We start from the raw sequence: 26,602 nt of genomic DNA, 5'->3' as shown, positions 1-26,602 counted from the left end.
TAGAGTTCTCGCTTATGTGTTACTGTGCCTGTTCTTTGATGTAATTATGTACACGAGGAGCTTGTCTGCTCGATGGGGCTGCAGAACGGGAGGGCTCCCTGATTATTGCAGAATGACTCTGGAGACGCCACGCCAGACCTGCCACTCACCCCCTCTGAAGACATGCGGACACTGGCCCTGTTCTCCTGCCGCTTCACGGCATAGATTACACCCCCTAGGCTTTGGGAACCGACTGGTCTCAACCCCCCTGCCTGACCTCAAGTTGGCAGTCTCAGTCGGTCTCTCCACGATGCTCTAACGCTCCCGGACAATAGAACTGGTCAGCATCCTGAGCTTAACCACAACCCTCACCCGACCTTGATCCTGCTATCCCTCCTGGACATTCACTCTGAACCTTCCCTCGACCGTAGAGACCCTGCTATTTGTCCGATGTCCCGTGGAGCTACCTGTTAGCTGAAGAGGAGATGGGTTGTGGATTCCCCCTCGGCCGTTACCTACCCAGCCGGATTTTGGGCAGACTTTCCTTCGTCTCTCTGTTGTTTCCCCCTCTTACCCTTTCACCCCACCCCTTCCCACTCTACGCTCCCTTCTTCTCGCCCTCTTCCCCTTTATTTGTTTTCGTCTCGCCGCTGTATCTATACACTACTCCTTTTGCCCTCACCCCCTTTCCATTCCTCACCCCATTTTCCTTTTCTTCTATGCTCCTAAAAAGTTTTTTCTGGTATCTTTTGTAACTATTTTCCCCTTGCCTCTACGTCCTGTCTTCCTCCTACACCTTCACCCTATCCCCTTACCATTCCTGCTCCATTCACCTTGTTCCCCTATGTTCTTTAAATGCTTTTGTTGATACTTGTGTAACTTTTAACTGATGTAATTTGCAACATTATTGTCCCTCATGTAAAGCGCTCTGATTCCATCGGGTCTAGCCAGCGCTATATAATAACTCATTAATTAAATGTGTTCCCATTTAGTACTCTTTCTCCCTTTGTCTACCTCCCTAGCTCCTATCTTCTCTCCCCTGAATCTCTCCCCTTGCCTGCTAGTCTGCCTAGCCCCCTGTCCTTTTTGCCCTTTGACTAAGCACTCCTTCTCCCCTTGTTGGGGAAAGATCCAATATTTATACTCTGGAGTCTCAGCGTACCCGCTGAGAGAGTCCACTGCGCCAAGGGAGCCACTCACAGCTGAGGTATGGTATGGCACCCCTTGCCAAAGCACTCCCTCTCCCCTTTTTTGGGAAGGATCCAGTACGTAGGCCTGGAGTCTCAGAGACCCCTCTGAGAGAGTCCACTGCGTAAAGGGAGCCTCCCGCAACAGAGATAGGGAAGTGATACCACTTCCCCTGGGATCACAGCTTACTGGACTTTGGACATTGCTTTGACTCGTCTACCGGTTTGTGTCCCCGTCGCCTTTCCCCTCCTCTTTCCTTGGGCTGTCCTTCACCCTCCCCTCCTCTTTCCTGCCTTCATTACCTATCTACTTCCCCAGCTCCTTCCCCCCTCACCTGAATCTTTCCCATCAGCGCTTTTCCCCTTTCGTATTTGTGCTTATTGTTTATCATGACCTTACAAGTAACTATGTTGCCATGCTCTAATAACTGTGTAACCTTTGTAACGATGTAACCTTTAACTACGATCTGATGCTCATGTGAAGCGCTCTGATACCTCCGGGTCTAGCCAGCGCTATATAAAACCTTTAAAGTAAAAAAAATAAATAAAACAGGAAGGGGGAGGAGACCTAGTTTGGTGAACTTTTACAATTATGTATTTGACCATGGCCTCGAGGCCTTCTTTTGCCCTATTTACTCTAATTTTGTAGTATTATGTGCAGGTGATTTTAATCTTCAGGCTTGTGCATTGTCAGCTGCAGATGTTTGTGGATTTAGTAATCGGGCAGGGATGGTGAGTGCTCCCTTGTGTCACAATTAATACGGGGAAGCATTAAATTCCATTATCTTTAAATATGATTTACAATTAATGAGATAGGGCTGTGATGTTAATGGAGAATGAGCCATATCATTTACGGGAAGAAATTAATGAACAATTATTGACAACATATTCCCCAACTATTGCCCCTTCCATATTAAGTGACCAGAACTCCATTATTATGCCCTTCTCTTTCTGGGGTAAGAAATGTGAATCATTATCTATGGTAAATGATTTTGCCCCAAATAGGGCCAATGGAGTACGAATAAAGTGAGCTGGCATTGATCCCATCAGTATGTTACATTAGCTCTATTAAAACTTATCTGACGCACACCCAAATAATATACGTGATATTAACAGAGATTGGTCTGACCATACCTGTACCATGGCCTCCCGTCTTTTAAAACAGGCCTTATGTCACTCGCCACAATATACTAAGGTCATTAAGCTCGACATCCATGACTTACTCATGGATAGACAATTGGACCTACTGTTCCTTACAGAAACATGGCTGGATGCGCACTCCGACCCGGAAATCATTCAAGCACTGCCGGAAGATTATCGAATGGTTAGATTGGATAGATCTGAGGGCAGAGGAGGAGGCATAGCGCTTGCATTTAAACATCACCTGGCCTGTCAACTGGAATCAGTCCATCTGGCGGCAGGTGAAGTGGGGGTGTTCACAATAAAAATTAATGGGGGTACCACTGTGAAGGGTTACTTAGTTTATCGCCCGCCGGGCCCTCTGGCGAGGTTTAAGGGCACTCTCATAGAATGTGTCACGGAGATAGCGCTGCGGAGAGACAAGTTTCTGCTACTTGGAGATCTTAACATGCATCTCGAAGATCTATCCGACATAGGAACGAGGGAGTTCTTGCAGGATCTTCAATCACTTCAATTAGAGTTAAAAAGCCAACTCCCTACACACCAACATGGCCACCTACTCGATCCAGTATTCGCAAACTGGGAGGAAGTAAGTGTGGCGCCCCCAGTGCCTCTCCCGTGGACTGATCATTTTCTGGTACCTTTTGAAATCCACCTCCCCAAGCAAAAGGTGACCGATTCCACTCCTCTCAATTATCCTAGACGCAAATGGGCTAGGTTCTCCCTGCCGAAATTCCATGAAGCTCTCACTGCTGAAGGCCCCCCTGGAGGCGACGATGCGGATTCGGCAAATAAATTGCTCAACGACCGCATCACGGCTGCATTGGATCGCACCGCCCCACTGGGTCATTCTAAGGAGGGCGGGCGCAAACAGAGATCGGCACCATGGTTCAATGAGGAGCTGCGCGGTGCCAAGAGGGAGTGCAAGCGAGCGGAAAGGCAGTGGAGGGAAGCCTTTGATAGTCAGGCGAGAGAGAGATATCTCGTCAACAGAAGAGCATACCACAATTTGATCAGGAGAATTAAAACCGCCCACTATACCAGTAGAATAATGGATGCCGAGAACTCAGCGAAAGAACTGTTCAGTGTATACAAGTCTCTGGCTGTCCCCAACTCATCAGCGGGGCCAGAGGACTGCTCTGCGGCCACCTGTAATCGCATTGCCGAGTATTTCGCCGACAAAGTGTCCAAAATTTACTCCGCCTTTCCCGCCCAACCAATGGTCGGAGGAGAGTTCGTAGCTCCTGATAGGGAGGTGAACGGACAAAACTTGCTGCTCAATTTTTCTACCCCGTCAGCAGAAGACCTGATCAAAATATGCAGGTCAGTGAAGTCAGGCTCCCCACGGGACCCAGCGTCTCCTAAACGGCTGGCCGACAGCCTGACGACACTAGAACCATATATCAGGCACCTGTTGGACATCTCCTTCAGGTCCAGCACCCTGCCTCGTGAGTGGAAACAGGCAGTTGTGCTCCCCCTCCGTAAAAGCCCAACATCAGCTTCGAAAAGCTGGAAAATCTACGACCCATATCCCTCCTTCCCTACTTTTCGAAAGTGGCGGAGAAGGTGGCAAATTTGCAGCTAATGCAGTTTGTGGAAGAGACAAATCTCCTCCACCCCACCCAATTTGGATTCAGACCTCAACATTCGACTGAGTCGGCGCTCCTCATGGCATCTGAAGCCATCCGACAGGGGGCCGACGAGGGCCATACCATGGCTCTGATCCTGCTGGATCTCAGCGCTGCGTTCGACACTGTAGCACATTCCATCTTGCTACAGTGTCTGAACATAGCAGGGGTAGGCAACGCAGCGCTAAAATGGATTCAGTCGTTTCTGTCGGGCCGAGGTTTTCAAGTCAGGCAGGGCGACTGCTACTCCAGGAGAGTGGCACTGGACCAAGGGGTACCTCAGGGCTCGTCCCTAAGCCCGACGCTTTTTAACCTTTATGTTGCCCCGGTCGCCTCCATAGTTGAGAGACACGGCCTGCGCATGGTGTCCTACGCTGACGACACGCAGCTAGTCATCTCCCTATCGCGCGCACCCAGTCTTGCGGCAGACATCTTCAGAGCATGCATGCAAGAACTTGCTGCCTGGATGTCTGCCAACTGCCTTAAACTCAACGGCGACAAGACTGAGGTGCTGGTGGTAGGGGGTGATCGGGCGGCGTGGACGTCGGCGTGGTGGCCGCCTTGCTTGGGACCAGCTCCTACTCCCTGCCGGGAGACGAGGAATTTAGGTATTTGGTTCGATTCCGATCTGACCTTTGGTCCCCAGGTAAACAGGGTGGTTGGCACCTGTTTCGGGATCCTTAAGACCATCAGGAAGGTATTGGAGCTCCTTCCCACCGAAGCCCGCAGGACACTAGTGCACGCTTTAGTCACGTCCAAAATGGACTACGGCAACCTGCTCTATTTGGGTACCCTTGAGAAAAACCTGAGCCGTCTACAGGTTTTGCAAAATGCCGCTGCCCGGCTGGTGCTCAAACTGCCGAGAAGATCAGCCTCCAAAGCCGCTCTCCAGGCCTTACACTGGCTCCCGGTCAGAAGCAGGGTGGAATTCAAGGCTCTCTGCACCTGTCATCGGATTATTAACGGCAGGGCACCCTTTCCACTTCAGGGTCTCCTGACTCATTACGAGCCGACACGCGCACTCAGATCCTCTGGATCAGGGCGCCTTACCATTCCCAAAGTGACCAGAGCTAGGATGGGCGGCAGGTCCTTCAGGTATCTTGCCTCATCCAGCTGGAATAAACTTCCGGTTGCGCTGCGTTTGGAACCTACAGAGTCGATATTTAGAGCAAAGCTAAAAACACTCCTATATGTGAAATAACGGCCTCCCCTCAGTACCGCCTCTTACCACGCTCGTATCGGAGCGCGGGGATACGCCGTTGTGCGTCACCATGCGCTTTACAAGACCCCCTATTATTATTATTATTATTATTAAATCCCTTTGCCAGAAATATAAACAGGCCCTGGCTGTAAGGAAGAATACCCTGCAGGTTGAAGAGTGGATCAAACAGTTTTATGCATCTGATACTAAAGACATTAAGTTATTTTGGGATACACAATTTCTATGAAACGAAAATATCCCAGAGCTTTGTTCTCTTGTGCCTTGCGATGCCTGGGTGGCACACTTCTCTGATGTCTTTGGATAAAGCACTAATGATGCCACAATGGAACTTAGTGAAGTGATTTCTCCATTGGAGATTACTAACAATGAAGTTACATTAGCTCTACAAGCTAGTGTTGGACTATGGGTCCTTGGACCCGATTGGGTACCAGTAGATGTTTTTAAATCGGCTACCGAACTCTGGGGCCTATCTTCACACTGGTGTGAAATGCAGCTGTAGGCAATAAGATTCCATCCTCATGGGGAGTTTCAATAATTGTACCCATGTATAAGCCGACTTGAAATACTATTGCCCCATTACTCTCTTGGACTCATCAGTCAAGGTAATGAGGAGAGTTTTATTATATAGGTTGGAGGAATGGGCACAAGAACAATCCATTCTATGTTCAGCACAGTATAGTTTTAGAAAGCAGATGGGTACTATAGAGCAATGTATAAATTTGGAGCTGCTAATTGGGAAGTGCACCAAGGACAAGTCTGGAGTTTTATATTTTTGTTTTGCAGATTTAAGTAGCACTTTTGATTCGGTTGACCGTAATTTACTCTGGTCAAAACTGATTTCCCTAGGTGCACCCAGGCCAATAATACGGTTTGCCTCCAGTTTGCATGGGAATCTATCTAGCAAAGTTCGCTTTGGACCAAAATGAGAGTGCTCATCTACATTTAATGTAGGGTGAGGCATTCGACAAGCTTGTGTGCTAGCCCCCTTACTGTTTTCTTTATTTATTAATGGGATGGATACCCATTTGCAGGCCATGCAGGCCAATGCTCCCGGGCTGACGGGCGTCCTATTCCAGTATCATATGCTGACGATGCTGTTCTGCTGTCTAGGACCCCAGTCGGCCAACAAAGATTAATGAAGGTCTTCAGGGATTAAATGTCTTCTAAGAAAATGGTGATTAATAAATCCAAAACATTCACTATGGTCTATGGGCCTAAGCATAAACAACCTATAACGTTTTTACATTGATACTACTCTGATTGCTACAGTAAATTCCTTTTGCTATTGTGCTGTTTTATTTACAGATAATGGATCTTGGGGTCAACATATTAAATACTAGAGCTAAAATGAGTAGGATCTCTCAAGGGATTTTTAATTTTTCTTCCAAATTGGATAGCTGCACCATTAAGGAAATGGTTGAAATTTCCAAGGCTAGAGTGTTGTCTACAGCTACTTATGGGGCGGGTCTCTGGAGCTGTGCTGATTGCACTCCCCTTTGCATGCCTACTTCTGTCTCTTCTATGATTGTTCATCAGGAAGTAGGCCTGCATTACTTAGAAGATTTACTTCTTATAAGCCCTTGTTATTAAGGCTATCATTATGGGCTAAAGAGGATTTTTGTTTTACTAGATCTTTTATTTTAGATTGTTTCGCCTTGGATAGGGCATCGAGTGGTTATCATATATTAGTTGCTATTTTAGTATGTTGTTTAACTAGCCCATGTGGTCAGACACTGTCCAGGTACTATAACTGACTAAGAGGATGATTAAAGATTCTTTTTTCCGTACAGATCTGGACAGCAATTGGCTGCTAATAATACAAAATCCTCAGGTCATCCTATATATGTCATATGAGATAGAGGAGGCTGGTTACAATTATTTATCTGGTGTAACAAGTCTGCAACACCATTTCGTCGTGCTACGTCAAGTCAAGTCAAAACAAGCTTTATTTGATTACATTTAAAATCATAAAAGCAACAAAACAACATGTATTTAAAAATTAATTACAATTTGATAAAATTCATTACAATTTGATAAAATTCATGTGAGTTACAAAGGCAGAACAATTCAGTAAAATTCATGGAGGTTAAAAGCAAACCGGAAATCATAGTGGTAAAATCACCCTTCCAATTGTCTCGGGGATAGCATCCTGGTCCTAATACGCATAGCAGCAACCAGGAAGCTAGCAACCCCGAGAATTGTCCTGGTGCTGCCTAATAGCTGAAGGTAGAGTAAAGCAGGCCGTACCTGGGCAAAACCTGCATCTCTTAAAATGGGTGCCAAGAACCTCGACCTGCTCGCTTTGTAGTGGCTACAAAACATAATGAAATGCATGAGGGTTTGCTCAGAGAAGTTATCACAGCTACACGGGGTAGATTCATCAGGAACACCCCACACAGGAAAATCGCCCAGGGAGTATTGGATTAAATTGAACCGGAATCTGATAAGCAGGTGACGATGGTAAGGTCTGCTCACGATTATTAAATAGGGTTCAATTTGGGGCGAAGTCAGGAGTAGGAAATTAGCTCTAACTCTTGGTTTAATTAGTTCTTTCTCCTCCCGTGTTTGAACTGCCCTCCTTATGAAGTTTTCTTTGATCCATTTCAAATCTCCCTTGAGTATAGTGTTTGGGTGGCTGTATAGGTTTGGTCTGCCAAGTCTACCCATCTCCCCCTTTATGTATTTCAGCCATGGGATTTTTAAGGCGTTATCCAAGGACATGCAATCCCTGAGGATTTTATGGTTCAAAGCAATGTCCGTGTTCAGCCAAGTTTTGGTCCAACACATGAGGGGCGCTAGTTGGAGTGAGTCAGTGAGATAACCCAGCCCTAATTCAGTATGTATAGAAAGGACAGGTGTGGATTGTGGAACACCCAACAAGGACCTGAGAAAGTGTTTTTCTGCTGTTTGTAGTTTGCCACAGTTTGCGTAGCCCCACAGCGGGGCTCCGTAGGAGGCTATAGATAAACATTTGGTTTTGTAGACCTTCAATAATGCCTCCATCGGTCGAGACCCAAGACGTTTGGCAAAACTCAAAAGTGCAGAGGTGGATCTGGTGACAGCTAGGGATTTTGCGTCCACCTGTGGGGACCAAGAGCCCTTCTCTTCGAATATCACTCCCAGGTAAGTAAACACTTGTACTCTCGAGATCCCCTCTCCACAGCAACTAAAGGATTTCAACTTTTTTGGCCTTGGTCGCTTCCCTGCCAGCATAATATGTGATTTATTGTTATTGACCAACAGGTCTAGCGAGGACATAAAATGACCAAATGCATTAAGGAGCCTCTGTAACCCCACCCCTGTGCGGGCTAAAAGCACCGCATCGTCGGCATAGAGGAGTACGGGAACTGCGGACCCCCCACATAAGGGATATCGGGTGTGGTCCCCTCCAGGGCTTTATCTAGGGAGTTGATGTAGATGGTAAACAGAAGTGGGGCTAAGATACAGCCCTGCCTGACACCTCTTCTGGAACTAAATGGTCTGGTGGTTTTACCATCACGGTTGATTCTGATATTAGCTGAAAGGTCTGCATGGAGTGCGGCCAGGAAGTCTACTAGGGGGGGATCAATCCCAATACCAGCCAGTATGGACCATAGCTTGGCCCTATTGACCAAGTCAAAGGCCGAAGAAAGGTCCATAAAGGCCAGGTATAAGTGCCCCTCCTTGGCCATGGTGTACTTACTAATCAGCATGTGGAGGTTCAAGCACTGCTCTATTGTACCTCTTTTCTCCCTGAAACCGTATTGCAGGTCAGAGAGCACCCCCTTCTCCTTAATAATGTCGCCTAATCTGTGTAGAATGACTCTGCCAAGAATCTTTACGGCAGAGTCGATTAGCGAGATCGGCCTGTAACATGCCGGGTCCGATCTAGAGCCCTTCTTAAATATAGGGATGATGGTTGAGGTGGACCAGGTTTTTGGGAACCCCACAATGACAATTGAATTAAAGACATTTGTAAGGATTTTGGCCCAGAATAGTGACTGCGAGCTATATAGGTCTGCAGGGACTCCGTCTGGGCCCGGTGCCTTATGTTTGGTCATATCTTCAATTGCCCTGATAACCTCAAATTCGGAAAAGGACAAAAGGGGGGGTTCGGTAGGAGGCTGAAGGGGATGGGGTGTAGTTAGAAGATCTGCACTGTTATAAATTTTACTGAAGTGGTTCACCCAATCATCCTCTGGTATCACGCAGTCCAACACGGTGTTATTAGAGGAGGCAAAATACGGATGATTTAAGATCGTCCAAAATTGAGAACTATCTCTCAGTACACTGACCGATGTTAAGCTATCCCATGCCTCGCTTTTTATAGTTTTTTTGCGTGTCTCGATAGCTAGCCTATATTCTTTTCTAAGCTGACCCACCAACTCCCTATCTCTGGGCTGATGTTTGAGAGCCTGGAGCAAAGCCTTGTGTTTTTGAGAGCACTCCCTGTCGAACCATCTAGGGCTAGATGAAACCACATGGTTTTTTGTGGACATCAGGTCATGGCTAATTTGTGTGCATATGGCGGTGAAGGAGGTGATAATGGCCGTTCCCTCACTTGTACTCTCCATGCAGGTTTTAATGTCAGCTTGTCTGTTCTGAACAAGGTTGTCCATGAAGTTCTCCGGGACAACCTTTGCTCAGTTTAATCTGCGGCCCTGCTCCCTAGGGACGAGGGCGTCTCCACCGGCCCCCAGACGCTCAACCTGGGTGGCAGTGTTGTCGCCCATGTCCAGTGTCAGGACTACAGGATTGTGATCGCTAAAAGGGGAGGTGCACACGTCATAGGCTACCGCCGTGTTGATTAGGCCGGGAGTAATGAAGATGTAATCGATAATTGTACTGGCATCCTTGCCTACAAAGGTCGGTGCCCTCACTTCACCCCAAGACCCTTCAGCCTCATATAAATTTAAATTGGCAAGTAAGTTTTCTAGGTCCGCCCCATGCGCGGTGTGCTCAAAGTGAGTACTAACGGCTCCTGGTGGGCCCAATACCTCCATGGACAAACAACCCCACCCACATGGATGGACGTTAAAATCACCCAATAACAAGATATCGAATGGAGCGCATTGCTTTGACTTGTATGAAAATAAAAACAGAGAAAGGGACTTCAGATGAGAACAGTTACTATCCCTTGTGGGGGCATTGTAAAAATTAATTATGAGAATTAGCGGGGAGTTTGGTCTGACCCACTCAATGCAGAGGATGTTATCGGAGGTGCAATCAATCTTTGTGGTAAGTGCCAGTTTTAAGGAGAAGAGAATGTGCAACCCTCCTTTGTGCCTTCCGCCCTCCCCTGGGATTGCCTTGACTGAAAAGCTCCGGAACCCATCCAGGAAAAAGTTGTCACTGGCGTCCCACGTTTCTTGGAAACCCATAATCTCATATTGGGACACGAATTTTAACCATCTAGCATCCGTGACTTTCTTCCCTAACCCAGCGATGTTCCAGCTTACTACTGATGTGTGGCAATTCCTGCGAGCGGAGGTAGCCTACGATTGAGATGTGCCATTGTACATCACTTGGTGGCTTTTCCCACCATGAAATCTGCCCTTCTGATCAGATTCCATGTCGAAGTGATGGAAGAAAGTTTGATGCACCTTTTATTGTTTTGTACATTTTATCAGAATCTAAGGAGTTTTTATTTAAAACCTATCTTTGTTAGACACAACATCTGATCATACAAAGCTGCTGTGAAATATCTGATTGCACTATGTGAACCCTGTGTATGTTACAATGTGGCCCTTTTTATTCTAAGTGCCACCTACGTAAGGAAAATACTTTTCATATTAGATTGCCTTTAATTTTAAACTGTATTTTGTATGAATTTAGATGATTGATTTTATAGCGATGCAATTTTATAGGGATTACTATTTTATTTAAATGTACTTTTATGGCTCTTTTTTAATTAGCCAAATAAAGTTTAAGAACCAAACTGAGTATCAGACAATGACTGCTTACTACTGCCATTTAATTGCTCAATGGTTCAGTCAATATAAAAATGAAAGTAAAACATTAATCACTGTTTTAATTTTAAGAACAGTGTTGATTTCCTTATCGAAAATTAATTGAAGGTTCGGCCAATAATAGAATTTGGTTCTGAAGTAAAAATGTACCTGCTAAGTTTCAAAAATATATAGTGGGACAGTGCGCTCTGTAGTTATTTTTTCAAGGTCGCACCATAAGTCTACCAAAAAGTGCTATTTCTTGGGCTTTGTTCTACATGGATATAATGCAATCCAATGTACATATTTTGAGTCTAGATAATTACAAGGGAACTTGAGTTGCATCATGATACAAAGCACTAAAAATGAGCTCTAACGGAAGAAAGTCAATGGGGAAATATTTCAGTGTAAACCCCTGGAATGAAAAGGTCAGCCATAGCTATTCACCGGCACAATTTATTAACTGAATGTGGATGCAGTTAAAATAAACAAATGCACTACAGTTGCTCAAGTACAGTGTCAACGTACCTGTACAAGGTCCCTACGCCCCACGGTGAGAGCAGACGCAGCATTCTTTTGGCAGGTTTCTTGGATCTCGTCCATGTTAAGACTGTGAATAAAAAGAATCCAGATAAATAATGTTAGAACATTGGGATGATCTTCCATGGAACAAAACTGCTCTGTTTAAAGGTAGTATGATTGCAAGGCAGGCATGGCATCAATTGTGTAACGCGTCACCTTCATAGAGAAATGGACAAAAAAAACATATTTTAATAAAAATAACAACCGAGTGTAGGATCACAAGTCACTTGCACAGTTTCCACTTGACAACCGGTTTCTCGATTTCATCATTTTGGTAGACCCAGTATGCTTTCTGGTGCAAGAGACTGTCATATAGTTACTGCTTTTCTATATACTGTGTTAAGTTAGCATGATCTTATTAAATGTTTAAACGCCATTTTTCCTTTTGCTTCATTTTGCACACAATGCATAATTGTAATTTTAGCTTTCAACCTAGAAGAGCGTTGTGATTTACATGAGAATAATATGTTATTACTCTGATATCAGCTTTGCTTGGTACACCGTCTGCACAGTGAGTGCTGAAACCTCCAAGGATAACTCGACACAGTGTTGTTGTGAGGTCTGATCTTCGCACCTTCCTAGACATAACACAAATGCAGCTGCTGCCAAAAACTGGCTTTACGCGGGTTTTATATTGCTTTGTTTAGAGCACACGTTACACACTTGATGGTGCTTCGCATGCAGAGAGCTGGTGGAAGATGATGTGATCCTCTGCCACTGAGATTTTGAGGTATGGGCCCGCCCTGCTAAAACCCAAAAGAGACCTTCATAGATATAATATACTATGCTAGTTAGGGAGGGTGAGAAATAGGTGTTGTTAATTCCTATTCATTTCAGCATCTTAGTATGCTGTCACCGTTCGCTTTCTATGGACTAGTAACTATGATGATAACTTTGTTTCTTATAATATGTTTGCTTGTATTATATAAGATACTGCGTTTGAGAACCCTGCATTAGTAAATAAATATTTCAAATATGCACGTGTCCTCATTTACTCCACGTTCTGGTTTGCAATTATTATATAGCGAAAGAGTGTTCATGTGTTCCACGATACCTGAGGTATTCTAAGTTCATGTTCTAGTCTGTCAAAACATTGGGAGTTTGTTATGACCAATGAGACACTGTAGCTAGCTCGGTAAGGGGATTTTGGGTACTGAGGTGAGTTTTGGGCCATCCTAATTCACTGAGGTTCCAAATCTCTATGCACAGTTCTGTAGGAGAACGGAATTCCCGCTACATGGCGCCCAAACGTTGTTGGTCTTATATCATGACACTCGAGTAGTATATCATTCAATCCTTAACCCCTTCGCTGTCGTTTCCGGAAAACGGTGGTGTCGGAACAAAACCTACCTATTTGTGAAATAGGTCTTTTCAAGCTTGAATCTTTCTAAAACGGTTTCCTTGAATTACTACCCAGTTGTGCTACAAAGTTTCCTTTGTTTTTCTACGTTCCTGTGCTGTCATGGACAATCCCGTGGACATTCCGCAGCATAGTCGCATTGCGGTGCGCAATCATTTGCTGAATTACAATGTAACAGTGGAAGGTTTGGCTGTGATAATGGTGGTGAGTGCGGATGCTGCTTACCCATACAAACTGTTTTATTCGTGGGTGACATTTCCGGCGGTGGACGCTAATTCTGGTATGTTCCACACATACACTCCCTCTGCTGTACCGAATGAATATACTCCGTACAGGGCACAGGAAGTACCTATTGATGTTTGGAAGCATCGAGTTTGGTTTGGTGGCGCCCTACCTCATTCTTTGACCGCTCCGAGGTTAGGTCCTTTGTCCATTCCAGGCGCGAATTGGCCTGTTTTGGCTGGATTTACTCCTCATCCTCTACATGGCAATTGTAACCTGGCTGAACTTCGTAGACTACATGTGGTCTCTATTGCCGTGAGTAGAGCCTTAGTGCACTACATTGGCCGTAATCTTCCGGGTGGGCCCCCGGGTGGTGCGGCGCTTCCGGCCGGACAGGGTGGTTTGAAACTCAGTCCCGTAGTGGTCAATGCTGTAATGGGTAGGCGACCCCAGGATAAGGATGATTTTCCTTTCTGGCTTGCCAAGAAATTTGACCAGCTGGAAGCTGTATTTCCTAATACTGGTGAAAAACACAGGATTCTGTCACTTAGTTTGCCAAAAGATTTGGCCCCTGAACTCGGTGACTGTGAGACCTGGGGTAAGAAGTTTGAGGCGGTCTATGCGAGGTGCTACGGCACTCCGTCTATGGCTGTCCTGCCTACGGTCCTTAAACGTGTTCAAGATGATCACAGACCGGAATCTGCGGTTGAGTTGGGTATGCGCCTGTGTGGCACCTTTGATGTGGTTTGCGATCTCGTCCTTGCTAATGTCAAGGGGGATGCAGTGAACTTTCAGGTAGCTAATGCTTTGGCTGAGATTCCCGAGGCCGAGAAACCCCGACAGTTAGCGAGGATTATTGTGGCGGCTTATAAAACCGTGGGTCGCAATAGTAAGGGTCTCAAGCCTTTTTCTGTTAAAGAGAAAAAGCAACCCCAAGGGCAAGCTTCGGAAACAGAAGTTCAGCCCAAGTCCAAGAAACAGAATTGGCCTAAGAAACAAAAACAGGGAAAGCAACAACAACAACAACAAACACAGGTTTCTCGCCCTGCGTCTTCGTTGCCTGCGCAAACAGAATGTGTTTATGAATTGCGCGATCGCGCGACGATTAAATCTCCTGATCGATTTCAGGTTTCTGATCAACGCTCTCCTCATTCCTTTCAGGACTCATCGGCCTCGACGACCGGTGGTGGAGGGGGTGGCAGGGGTCGGGTGGTCAGCAAGGACGTGACCAGCTATGCCCGAAAGACGGTGCAGGAAAGCAGGGCGGCTCGACGCCGAAGAGACCGCAGTTTGCCAAGAAGAAAGTTTCGGCTTTAACAGCGCATCGATATGTCACAGATAGTGAGAACGCGGCTTCAGAATCTGACATGGGCTCTGACCTTGCTGGACTGTGCGGCGGAGATTACCATTGTGAGAGAGGCCCTGCGTCCACTACTGAAGGTGACAGCAACTGATATTGATGTTGTGATAGAAACAGCTGATACAAGAGTTGCTCCCCCTGATAGACTTTTTGAAATTGTCCTGTTAATCGAAGGTGACATACAGCGAACCATAAAAAGGGAGTTTTGGGAAAATCTTTTGTCTACGTATGACATTTTGCTTTCTGAGGCTGACTGGCCCCCACCTTTTGTTCTCGCAGCACCGCGAGGGGAGGAGGTAATCCTCCCCAGTTTCGCGAACACAGTCTCGAAAGAGGATGCGCTGCATTTTGCAGAAGAGTGGGCTCTGGCGCCGGCTCTGTACCGCAATCAATGTGGTTGGGATAAATTGTCCCCGAGCCACGGAATTCCTTTACGGTCTCAGCCGCAGCCTCAACCTCAATATCCCATACGACGTGAAGCCAAGGCTTCCGTCGCGGCAATCCTTGAACAATTGGAATATCAGGGTGTAATTGAAACATGTGTGTCACCGATGAATAACCCTCTTTTTACTGTGAACAAGCCAGACGGTTCGTATCGTTTGGTGTTGGATTACCGGCATTTAAACTCGCATTGCCGTAACTGTGCAGTACAGAATACTCACGGCTCTGCCTTAGTGAATAGTCTTGTGCATAAGCGGTTTAAAACCACGCTAGACATTTCCAATGGTTTTTATGCCAATAGATTGGATGGTCTAAGTTCCCAATGGACCTCCTTTACGTGCGGCTGTGTCCAAAAACAGTTTCGGCGTTTGCATATGGGCTATAAGAATAGTCCTGGGATTTTTACTGCCCGCATAGTCTCTCTTTTGGAGAGAATCGACCCAGATGCGTGCTCGTATGTGGATGACATATATCTCACAGACGACGCACTTTGGGAGCATCTGTGTCGATTCAACGGAATAATTTGTACCTTTGCAGACTTGGGTTACAAATTTAACTTTGCAAAATCGCACATTGCAGAGTACACAGTGTTGGTTTTGGGCTACGAGCTCAACAATGAGGGTAAAGGTTTGGCTCCTCACTTCCTGGAGAAATGCGCACAACTGCGCGCTCCAACGACACTGAAAAAATTACAATCTTTACTGGGCTTCTTAAATTTCGGAAGGACATACATTCCGGAATATGCCCAGCGTATCAAGCCTTTGTATGCTTTGATACAACTTACTTTTTCCAAATCATGCTGGCTGCCTGAGCATTCAGCTATACTGCAATCTTTGCAAGCTGATCTGCTCGCTTCTAGATTCTTACTGACTCGTGATAACCAGACCAAACTGGTGATAAGAATTTTCCCTGGGACGGTGGGTTTCACGTACCTAACTTTTAATGAGGGAGACACAGTACCTATTGCTTACAAGTCACACTTGTACACTTCGGCTGAAATGCGAATTTCCACTGTGGGGAAGGTTTTAACGGCTGTACAGATGGCAATTCTTAAAGAACGTGCCCTGTCACAGGGAAAACGCATTTTGGTTGTTACCCCGTGTCCTGCCTTGGAGGAAGTTACGAAAGCCAGTGTACCAAATTCTAAAGCTTTGCACCCTCGGTGGATTCAATGAGCTGCATCCTTGACGTCTCAGGATATCATGTTTATTTTTGACGCCTCATTACGGTCGCAGGAGTATCTACAGTATGAATTCGTTCATCCGGCTCCCTTAGCAATGCGACCTTTGGAGGATTTCCATTGCATCATTTACACCGATGGTTCGGCGCAGGTTACCCATGGCTCTAAACATGCCTACGTTTCCGCATGCGCCATTGTGGTCGGTGCCATGGTGAACGATGAGTTCAAGTCCAGTGTCGTGCACACGCAGACACTAGGGGACTGCACCGCACAATTAGCAGAACTTCGTGCTCTGATGCTTGCATTGGAGTACACTGATCCTAGTGTGACGACTCTGACTGTAAGTGAATCTTACTACTGTGTCCAGTCTTACAATGAGAACTTGTTCTTTTGGATTCAGAATGACTTTCGTGATTCCAAGGGTAGCACAATAAAACATAAGATGATCTGGGTCAGAGTGGCTGAACTTAAGGAGAAGTTGCCACTTGTGTTTGTGATTCATACTCTTGGCCATCAGCGTGTTGGAGTTCACGCTGTCGGTAACTCGCTTGCTGATGAAGCAGCGAAATCAGCGGTATCGACATATTTAGTTGCAGCAGTTACAAGGTCCAAAAGTAAAATAGATGATGACATCTTGGCAGCTGTGGCTGCCACTGAGAAGGGAGGTAAATATCCTACGGGTTTCCCTTCGAAGTACACATACCACTTAAGTCCCGATAAGGTTCCTTATGTGAAAATTCCTGAAGTTGGGGAACGGTTGATTCCCAACTCGGATCGGAGGGCTACGTTGATTACAGTGGCGCATGAAGGTGTGGCGTCTGCGCATGCGGGCGTCTCAGCCACTGTATCTCAGCTACAACAACGTTTCTGGTGGCAGGGACTGTACAAACAGACGCGCGATTATGTCCTTCAATGTGACATTTGCCAGCAGATTAAGCCTTCGACTGCTGCGCGTCCGGCACAGACAGAGTTGTGCATTTCTAATAAACCACTAGGATGCGTTTATTTGGATCACTGCGGTCCTTTTTCATCTGATACTGCGTATAAGTACATCTTAGTAGCAGTTGATTCATGCACACGCTTTGTATGGGTCTGGCCCCATCGCAGCGCTGATTCACGGACTGTCATAAGAGATTTGCGTGTCTTTGTAGGGACTTTTGCCTGTGGCACCTTCCATTCGGATCAGGGTCCTGCTTTCGCCTCTAAGGCGTATAAGGATGCAATGATTTCGTTGAGGGTCCAAGTCAAGTTTTCGTCTCCATACAGACCTGAGGGTAATAGTGTAGTGGAACGAATGAACCGTGACTTAAAGCAATCTTTGACAGCACGAGTTATAGGCACTGGCAGAAACTGGTTGGCCCATCTCAATGGCGTGCAGCGTGCTCTTAATAATCTCGCTAGAAGGTCTCTGGGTGGGCGGACCCCATACGAAATGCTCTTTGGTATCAAGATGTTTGTCCCGGACCTTGACGGTCTAGACTGCGTGGCCTAAGCCATGGCCTTTGACGTAGATGAACATTGCAATGTTTTACAGAATCTACAAAAGACCAGAGACAGTCTGGCAAAGGAACATTTGCCCTCCACATCGGATGATGTGTTGCAGATCCCAGTAGCTGGCTGGCTACCCCAAGTTGGAGAACTGGTTCGAGAGAAGATCGATAACAAGAAAGAGTTTGGTCCTTCATATCGAGCTCCGGTTCCTGTGCTTGGAGTGAAGGGCACAAGAACAGTCATTTTACCTCCACTTCCAGGTCGTAAGGAAAACAGGTTCATCTCTATTGACAATGTCAAAATACACAGAGTGGCCGATTCTTCTTAGTATGACTCCGGCAGTCTCATGTCCTTCGATTGTGAGAAATTCTGTTTTGGCCACTACTTCGAATGCTGAGCCAGAAGTGTCCCTCGAGATGCCTGCTGTTTCCAGTCCTTTATTAAGTACTTTACCTGTTGATAACATTGATGAACTAGATTACACTTATCCAGCTGACTTATCGATGCCTGATTTGCAAACCCGTTTGGCAACAGAATCCAGGTTCTCTTTCAGAAAATTCGAAAAAACCCTCACGTTTTGCAATTTATGCCACATTATTTAGAAAACATTTTTTGATCCCCCCTTGGACATATATTTGGCTGGTACTTTTTTCAATTTACCTTTTTATGTCAATTGGTTTTGTGTTTTATTTTTTCCGTCTTATCGATGGATACTATGTCGAGGAGAGAACATGCATTCGGCATCTTAATGGAACTTTGGCCCCCCTTTCCTCGTCACATTCTGCACACAGACTGAAGAGAGACTTGAGTTTTGTTAACATCACTGCTTGGACTGTTCTTGATGGGATTGTGTGGGATGCGGTTAAATTTCAGATCCATGGCCCTACTGAAGTAGTTAATGTCCCTAATGTGCTCAGGGTAAACATGGGAGATGTGGTGAAACAAAACATATGTTCTGATGATTGGGATATCCAGGCCGTAGAAGCATTATTCTGATTTGAAATATTATGCTGCCTTTGATGCTGAAGATTTATATTTAGATTCTGCTAATTATGGTGAATTATTTTGCTTTCAAAATTTTGGCAACCATTATCTGCATAAAACGAGTTCCAGAAGGGGTCCTGTAAATTACACACAGTGGGAACATTGCCCAGCACCTTTACAAGGCAGTTCGAGTACTTTTTTGAAAAAGTACACTTATTTTACAGACTTTAATCAATCAAGTCCTGAGTCCTTTTATTTTAAAATGACACAGAAGTCCATGTCCAAGGTTAGACTTACCGATACTAAATTGTTGTATTCGAAGTCCTTTCTAGACAGGTTAGCTGTAGAGGGCTACGAGCTATGGAAGGAAACCATTGACCTTAAATCAGTTTGGGGTTCTAAAAGTTGGCAGGTACAAGGCGTTGAGGCTTTGCACAGTGCATGTCTCATCCAAAATCATATGTTGTTTTTAAATTCTACCATTTCCCAGACAACATGCTTTGGATTGGCTACTTATAAAAAATTAAATACACCTACTATCCCTGATTTGGAAGAATATTCCGGTTGGAATAATTTTACACAGTTTACCATTCGGGAATTGCAAGCACTATTGCACAATTCATCCTTTAATAGATCCAGTTTGGTTTCAAAGGGTTGGCTGATGTGGCACAGAAGCTCGGATTCGTGCCAACGTCGCTTTCTGGGTTTATCTGACGGATTTACACAAGTCAGGCCTGATCCCCGTTTTGATACTGACCATTCTGTCACCACTTACTCGGTAGGCAAATTGTGTCAGAATTGGCTAAAACATTCTACGTTGGCTGCAGTTAAACTACATCTATCCAAGCTGACTGATGATGTGGATTTAAATGATTTCATAAAAGGCCCGGCTAGTGGTTGATCTAAAAGATGGATTTATGCGATTTACAATGAAATCTGGATAACTTCACAAATTGAGGCTGCTAAACGCCTTAGAGTAATTGATCAAGCTAATTTGGAAAAGGTGCTTGCAGTTGTGGATAACAGTATTAACCGCATCGCTGCGGCGGTTATTTTCGCGCTACGCTGCTTTTTTCTAAAAGCCGCGTTAGATGACGAGCTCAGCTCGTCATCCGCACACGCCCCCTGTGGCTGATGACGAGCTGAGCTCGTCATCAGCATCGAAGGGGTTAACATGCTTTCTTCACGCATTTACACGTTGAATAATATTGTGTCTTCTGTTGTTGATATTGTACATGATGAAGTGTCTGTGTTATACCATGGTCAAAATCAATTGCGTTCCATTATGCAATTTGCGTGGACCCTGCAGACACTTAAGGCTGGTAAAGTGCCTTGGAATTACATGAACGTGTCCACCCTCTTTGCCCCTTTTAATTTGACTGACAAGCAGCGCATGCTTTCAATGCGTGATGCATCCTTTTCCATGTTACACATTGAGAGGTTGGAATCTTTACCGTTCTCTGTGGCTGAGGCCACTGCTGCAACGTGGCTTATACACGGGTTAATCACATTACCATTTGCTTTGTACAAGTTTACATATTGTATGCGATATATTGTGATAGGTAGATATGAACCATTAGGTAGCTCGTTTCTCCATGAGGCATGGTCGCTTCCATTCACTTATCGGTGCCTGAAAGACGAGAAAGAAGTTTATCTTAAGGGGGAGGAATGCACAGAGACACCTGATCATTCATTGATATGCAGACACATCCATATGCACGGTTCTTGTAACCAGGACCGGCCAAATTTTGCCTGTGTTTTGAAAGGTACTCCAGTTCCCGCAATTGTTCAAACTTTCACATTACTGGCAAACGGTAGTTATTTACTATTGAATAACGAAGACTGTTGTGGGTTAATTAAAGGTATCGCTTATGTGGTAACTGTATCAGAACATGTGGTGTGTTGCAATAACGTTCTGTATCCTCCTACACATGGGAATTCAGATGTTTCCATCTGGCCACGCATCCCAACCTTGAAGGCAGAGTTCAATGGTATGAGTAGAATAAGAGCCCTTTTGTCTCAAAAAGAGGTGGCCCCGAGTTCGGCCCGAGAAACATTTGTCCTTCACATAGCTAACATGCGCAGAGAGGTGCAGGCGCTTTTAAATACTGATTTGCCATTATATTTCAGCGAGCTGGTTCATCAAACCTTTAATGCCTCCTCCACTTCTGGCCTCGCACACTTTTTTAAAATAGTTAGCAGTGGTCTCGTGACTTCCTTCGAGAAAATATTTGGAGTCATCCCTGCTTTCTTTCATTCTATATTTTCAAGCCTGTTTGGTGGCTTTCCAGTTTTGCTAGCGTTGGCTGCAGGCGTTCTGGTGATATTTTGTTTTATTAAAAAGGGATGCCTGTCCTGCGTTAGAAGCCGCACAGCCCCTCCTGCCACTGTTTCGCAACCGGATGCTTGATTACTATGGCGCACTGCCGCTTGCGACTTTAAGCACGGCATTTGGATTGTCATTTTGGTTTTCCTATTTCACATGTGTCCAGCCTGTGTTTCATTGCCTGAGCTGTGATTTTGACTGGGCCATTGATTTGTGTCTCTGCAGGACTGTGTCTCCTGATGTCGATTTTAATCACCTGATGAGTCCCGTAGTTACTCACAAGTTGGTTTGTTCTGGCGAAAGGATTATGGCCTTGGCAGCGATGCATGGACTACTGGGTCATTGGAACATACTTGCAGCAGCGCAAGAGTTCTTGGCACAGAGCTTTCTTGAGAACCCACTGAGTTGTCCTCTGATAATGCTAGAGGCTCCGGTGCTGGAGGAGCACATATGTTCTATCCCACTAATAAATTGGATGGCTGAACTGTTTTCGGATGATGACAGTGATTTCACACTTGAGGCTGTTGCTGATTATTTTGCATATTCAGTCCTGTCCTGAGAAGCCCTCGGAACTTTTGCTGATAGCACGTTCCTGATTACACTGTTTTTTGGGTCTCATTTGCATACAAAATATTTTTTATACAAACCCCAGACCTATTGACTTGAGTGAAAGTGTGCCGTGAATTGAAAAGTTTGGAATTTTTTAAATTGACCGCTATAAGGCCATCGCACCTGCTTATTAAAATTATCTTAGCTCATTATTATTGAACTCTGCTTTCATGTTATGCCCCTATTCTGGTCTTACCTTACCTTATCTTGTCCGTGCTCGGATCATTGGGGGGGGGGGGGCCATATAGTTACTGCTTTTCTATATACTGTGTTAAGTTAGCATGAGCTTATTAAATGTTTAAACACCATTTTTCCTTTTGCTTCATTTTGCACACGATACATAATTTTTATTTTAGCTTTCAACCTAGAAGAGCGTTGTGATTTACATCAGAATAATATGTTATTACTCTGATATCAGCTTTGCTTGGTACACTGTCTGCACAGTGAGTGCTGAAACCCCCAATGATAACTCAACACAGTGTTGTTGTGAGGTCTGATCTTTGCACCTTCCTAGACATAACACAAATGCAGCTGCTGCCAAAAACTGGCTTTACGCAGGTTTTATATTGCTTTGTTTAGAGCACACGTTACACACTTGATGGTGCTTCGCATGCAGAGAGCTGGTGGAAGATGATGTGATCCTCTGCCACTGAGATTTTGAGGTATGGGCCCGCCCTGCTAAAACCCAAAAGAGACCTTCATAGATATAATATACTATATTAGTTAGGGAGGGTGAGAAATAGGTGTTGTTAATTCCTATTCATTTCAGCATCATAGTATGCTGTCACCGTTCGCTTTCTATGGACTAGTAACTATGCTGATAACTTTGTTTCTTATAATATGTTTGCTTGTATTATATAAGATACTGCGTTTGAGAACCCTGCATTAGTAAATAAATATTTCAAATATGCACGTGTCCTCATTTACTCCACGTTCTGGTTTGCAATGAATATATAGCGAAAGAGTGTTCATGTGTTCCACTATACCTGAGGTATTCTAAGTTCATGTTCTGGTCTGTCTAAACATTGGGAGTTTGTTATGACCAATGAGACACTGTAGCTAGCTCGGTAAGGGGATTTGGGGTACTGAGGTGAGTTTTGGGCCATCCTAATTCACTGAGGTTCCAAATCTCTATGCACAGTTCTGTAGGAGAATGGAATTCCCGCTACAAGACCTGTGTCACAAGTCTCCTGACCAATGTTTCAGGTGATTAGATCTTGTTACTATAACAGTGCTAATGCCGGTTAGGATTTTGAGAATTAACCAAAGTACTACTCAATTTATAATAGGCCATTGTCACTGCCATGCCCAAGCTATGGGAATACAAAAAGGCAGTGGCAGCTGATCTTCGTAGTAATATGCTGTTCTTTTTACCTACACCTTACAATGGGGACGCCTAATTGCTCTTCCTGGTAAATTTGTATAGTGGGTGGAACTGATATGAAGCCCCAAGGCTATGAGTACTCCAAAAGGTTAGTGATGGGCAGAAGATGCGGTCTGTCCTTTCCCATCACGTTCTTCACATGCTTCTCCAGGGGATTTCCTTTTGGTTTAGAGTACACTGTAAAGCTAAGTTCACTATTTTGGTTTTAATATTGATTCCCTCAAAAGAACTATTGTGTTCTGGTTAAAACTTCAAACCAGTTTAAGCAGGTCAAGGTGTGTGACTTGAAAGGTAGCAATACCAAGACTTGGGCTGTATGGCACGGCCAGGTGGCACACACCTCACTGAAAAGACTGGGCTGATGATCCACCCCACATTCTGTGCGTTGTGATGTGAAGCGAGACTATGTGCTCTTCCATTTCAAAACATCAACCACCACACATAATTACCATGCAACCATTACACTTGGAGTCACTACAAATTAGGTGAGTTTCCAATACAATCAGCAGTCTCCATTTCACAAGGGACATTACAATGCTGGTAAGTATATGTACGTAAGTATAAATTAACAAACTCAATTTTCTTTTAAAAAGAGTTGGGGGGGTTTACAGAGCATAAAGAAAAAAACACATTTGTATAAGGCTATATATATATAGGCTATGGACCAGGAGTGGTGGATGAGGCCATAAGGAAAACTAATGATCTCAATAGATCCATAAGTAGAACCAATCAGCCTACCCAAACTAAATCAACAAAAGATGAAACTCGTTTAATCATGACGTTCAACAACCAGCACAAAAGCATCCGTAAAATAATTTCTAAGCATTGGAGCTTAATCACCAGTGATCCAGTACTGTGGCAAAGAATGACATCATCGCCCAGTATTGCTTATAAAAGCAAGATCACTTGGTGATCACCTGGTTTCCAGTAGTCCTGAGGTGAGAGTCAATAGGAACTGGTTGAATAGCAGCAAAGGCTTTATAAAATGTTCAGTTTGTAAGGCATGCAAATTTGGAGAAAGCAGAATGCAAATGCTACTTACCAGTATGCATCTGTTCTTGGCATGTAGGGCTGCTGACATTCATATCTGTGCATAGTCCGCCACCTAGTGTTGGGTCCGGATGATTGCACCTTGTTGTCCTGGAAGAGTCTTCGAAGTATCACGAGATAGGTGGCTCCTCCCCTGGACTACAGTGCGCATGGGCATCGCCTCCATCCCCAGATTGTTTTTAGCCATTGGCAGAGATGGAGTGAGAAGTGAGTGATGACCATGCTATGAGCATATATGTGTATATGAATACATACTGCAGCTGCTACAGGCGCCGGGGAGGAGGGTGGGCGATATGAATGTCAGCAGCCCTACATGCCAAGAACAGATGCATACTGGTAAGTAGCATTTGCAGTTCGAGGCATGTGGGCTGCTGAATTCATATCTGTGCATAGAATACATAGCAGTCCCTCCATTAGCGGCGGCCGCCCGTGCCAGCTGCAGCAGTCTGAAAAAGTGTTTTTAGAACAGCCTGACCAACAGCTGCCTGTTGTTTTGAATGCACGTCTACACAGTAGTGCTTAGTGAAAGTATGAGTGGTAGACCATGTGGCTGCTCTACAGATGTCTTCTAGGGGAATGTTACCTAAGAAAGCCATAGAGGCCCCCAACTTCCTAGTGGAGTGGGCCCTCGGTGGTATAGTGAGAGTGCGCTTTGCTTTAGCGTAGCAGATCTGAATGCACTTTACTATCCATCTAGCTATTCCTGCTTTGGAGATTGCATTTCCCTTGTGTTGTGTGGCAAAAGCAACAAAAAGTTGTTGGGTTTTGCGGAAATCTTTTGTCCTGTCCACATAATACATCAAAGCCCTTTTTACATCAAGGGTGTGGAGCATCCGCTCCGCCAGCGTCTCTGGGTTTTGGAAAAACACCGGCAATTCAATGGTTTGGTTTATGTGAAAGTGTGAGACCACTTTTGGTAAGAACTTAGGGTTAGTGCGGAGCACCACCCTGTTAGCATGTACCTGGAAGAAAGGTTCTTGGATGGTGAGCGCCTGCAGTTCGCTAACCCTCCGTAGCGATGTGATTGCTACTAGGAACGCAACCTTCCAGGTTAAAAATTGCAGCTCACAAGAGTGTAGTGGCTCAAAGGGAGGACCCATCAGCCTTGTAAGAACCACATTGAGGTTCCATTCCGGAGCTGGTGGAGTCCTTGGTGGAATGACTCTTTTGAGTCCTTCCAGAAAAGCCTTGATAGCAGGGACCTTGAAGAGTGACAGGTGCTGCCTATTCTGGAGGTATGCTGCCATAGCCGACAGGTGAATGCGGATGGAAGAGTAAGCTAGATTACGACGATACAGGTGAAAGAGGTAGCATATGATGTTTTGAATGGAAGCGTCTAGCGGGTCAATGCTGTGCTCCACGCAGTAGACGACAAACCTCTTCCATTTAGCCGCATAACAAGCTCTAGTAGTGGGCTTTCTTGCCTCCCGAATGATGTCCATGCAATCGGGAGGAAGATTAAGGTAGCCAAACTCTAGGACTTCAGGAGCCAGATCGCCAGGTTGAGCTGTTGCGGATCTGGGTGCTGAATGTCGCCATGGCTCTGCGTCAGAAGGCTGGGAGTGAGATGAAGCCTTTGATGCGGTACCACGGAGAGTTCCAGAAACGTGGTGTACCACGGTTGGCGAGCCCACGTTGGAGCAACCAGGATGAGCGTCATCGAGTGTTGCCTGAGCTTGCGTGCCACCAGCGGTATCAGAGGTGCTGGGGGAAAAGCGTACGCAAATCTGCCTGACCAGTTCATCCACATCGCATTGCCCTGTGATTGGGGGTGTGGGAATCTGGCGGCGAAGCTTTGGCATTTTGCGTTCTCCTTTGTGGCGAACAGGTCTATCTCTGGATGACCCCACCTTTGGAAGTACGGTTGGAGTACTGATGGATGTAACTCCCACTCGTGCATCTGATGGCTGTGTCTGCTGAGCAGATCCGCCATTTGATTGTCCTTGCCTGGGAGATGTTCTGCCATGAGAAAGATGTTCCTCTGAATGGCCCACTTCCACATGCTCTGAGCCAGATGAGACAGCTGTGGAGAGTGTGTGCCTCCCTGCTTCTGGATGTAGTACATGGCCGTCATGTTGTCCGTCCGGATCAACACGACCTTGTTGCACAGATGTACTTTGAACGCCTTTAAGGCCATGAAGATTGCCATCAGTTCCAACACATTGATGTGCATCTTCCTTTGCTGAAGTGTCCATAGTCCCTGCACAGTGTAGTGGAGTACATGCGCTCCCCATCCCTGGAGAGAGGCGTCCGTTGTCAGGATGATCTGTGGGACAGGCTCTTGGAATGGTCGGCCCTTGCAAAGGTTTTGTGGATTCCACCAATGCAGAGAGTTGTATGCCCGACCGCTCACCAACACTAGGTCTGTTAGTTGCCCATGAGCCTGAGTCCACTGACGTGCTAGGCACTCCTGAAGCGGACGCATATGTAGTCTCGCGTGCGGGACAATGGAGATGCAGGAGGCCATCATGCCTATCAACTGCATGAACACCTTCGCCGGAAGCGAGTGCTGGGGTCTGAACCGTTGGAT

The 26,602-nt window shown here is 45.5% G+C and overlaps 1 protein-coding gene across 2 annotated transcripts in view; it reads right to left on the bottom strand.

Moving 5' to 3' along the window:
• WDR59 (WD repeat domain 59) overlaps nucleotides 1-26,602 on the bottom strand; it is a 1,027,519-nt gene that overhangs the window by 234,437 nt on the left and 766,480 nt on the right. For both annotated transcript variants that reach the window (XM_086945225.1, XM_086945226.1), the window contains exon 20: nucleotides 11,612-11,693. In XM_086945225.1, coding sequence (XP_086801351.1) covers nucleotides 11,612-11,693 — 82 coding nt within the window. The remainder of the gene's footprint in view (nucleotides 1-11,611; nucleotides 11,694-26,602) is intronic.

Source organism: Lissotriton vulgaris, chromosome 12 (genome assembly GCF_964263255.1).
Source record: "Lissotriton vulgaris chromosome 12, aLisVul1.2, whole genome shotgun sequence".
Classification (NCBI taxonomy): Eukaryota; Metazoa; Chordata; class Amphibia; order Caudata; family Salamandridae; genus Lissotriton; species Lissotriton vulgaris.
Note: the sequence above shows the minus strand (reverse complement) of the source record. Positions and strands in the feature narration are given on the sequence as shown.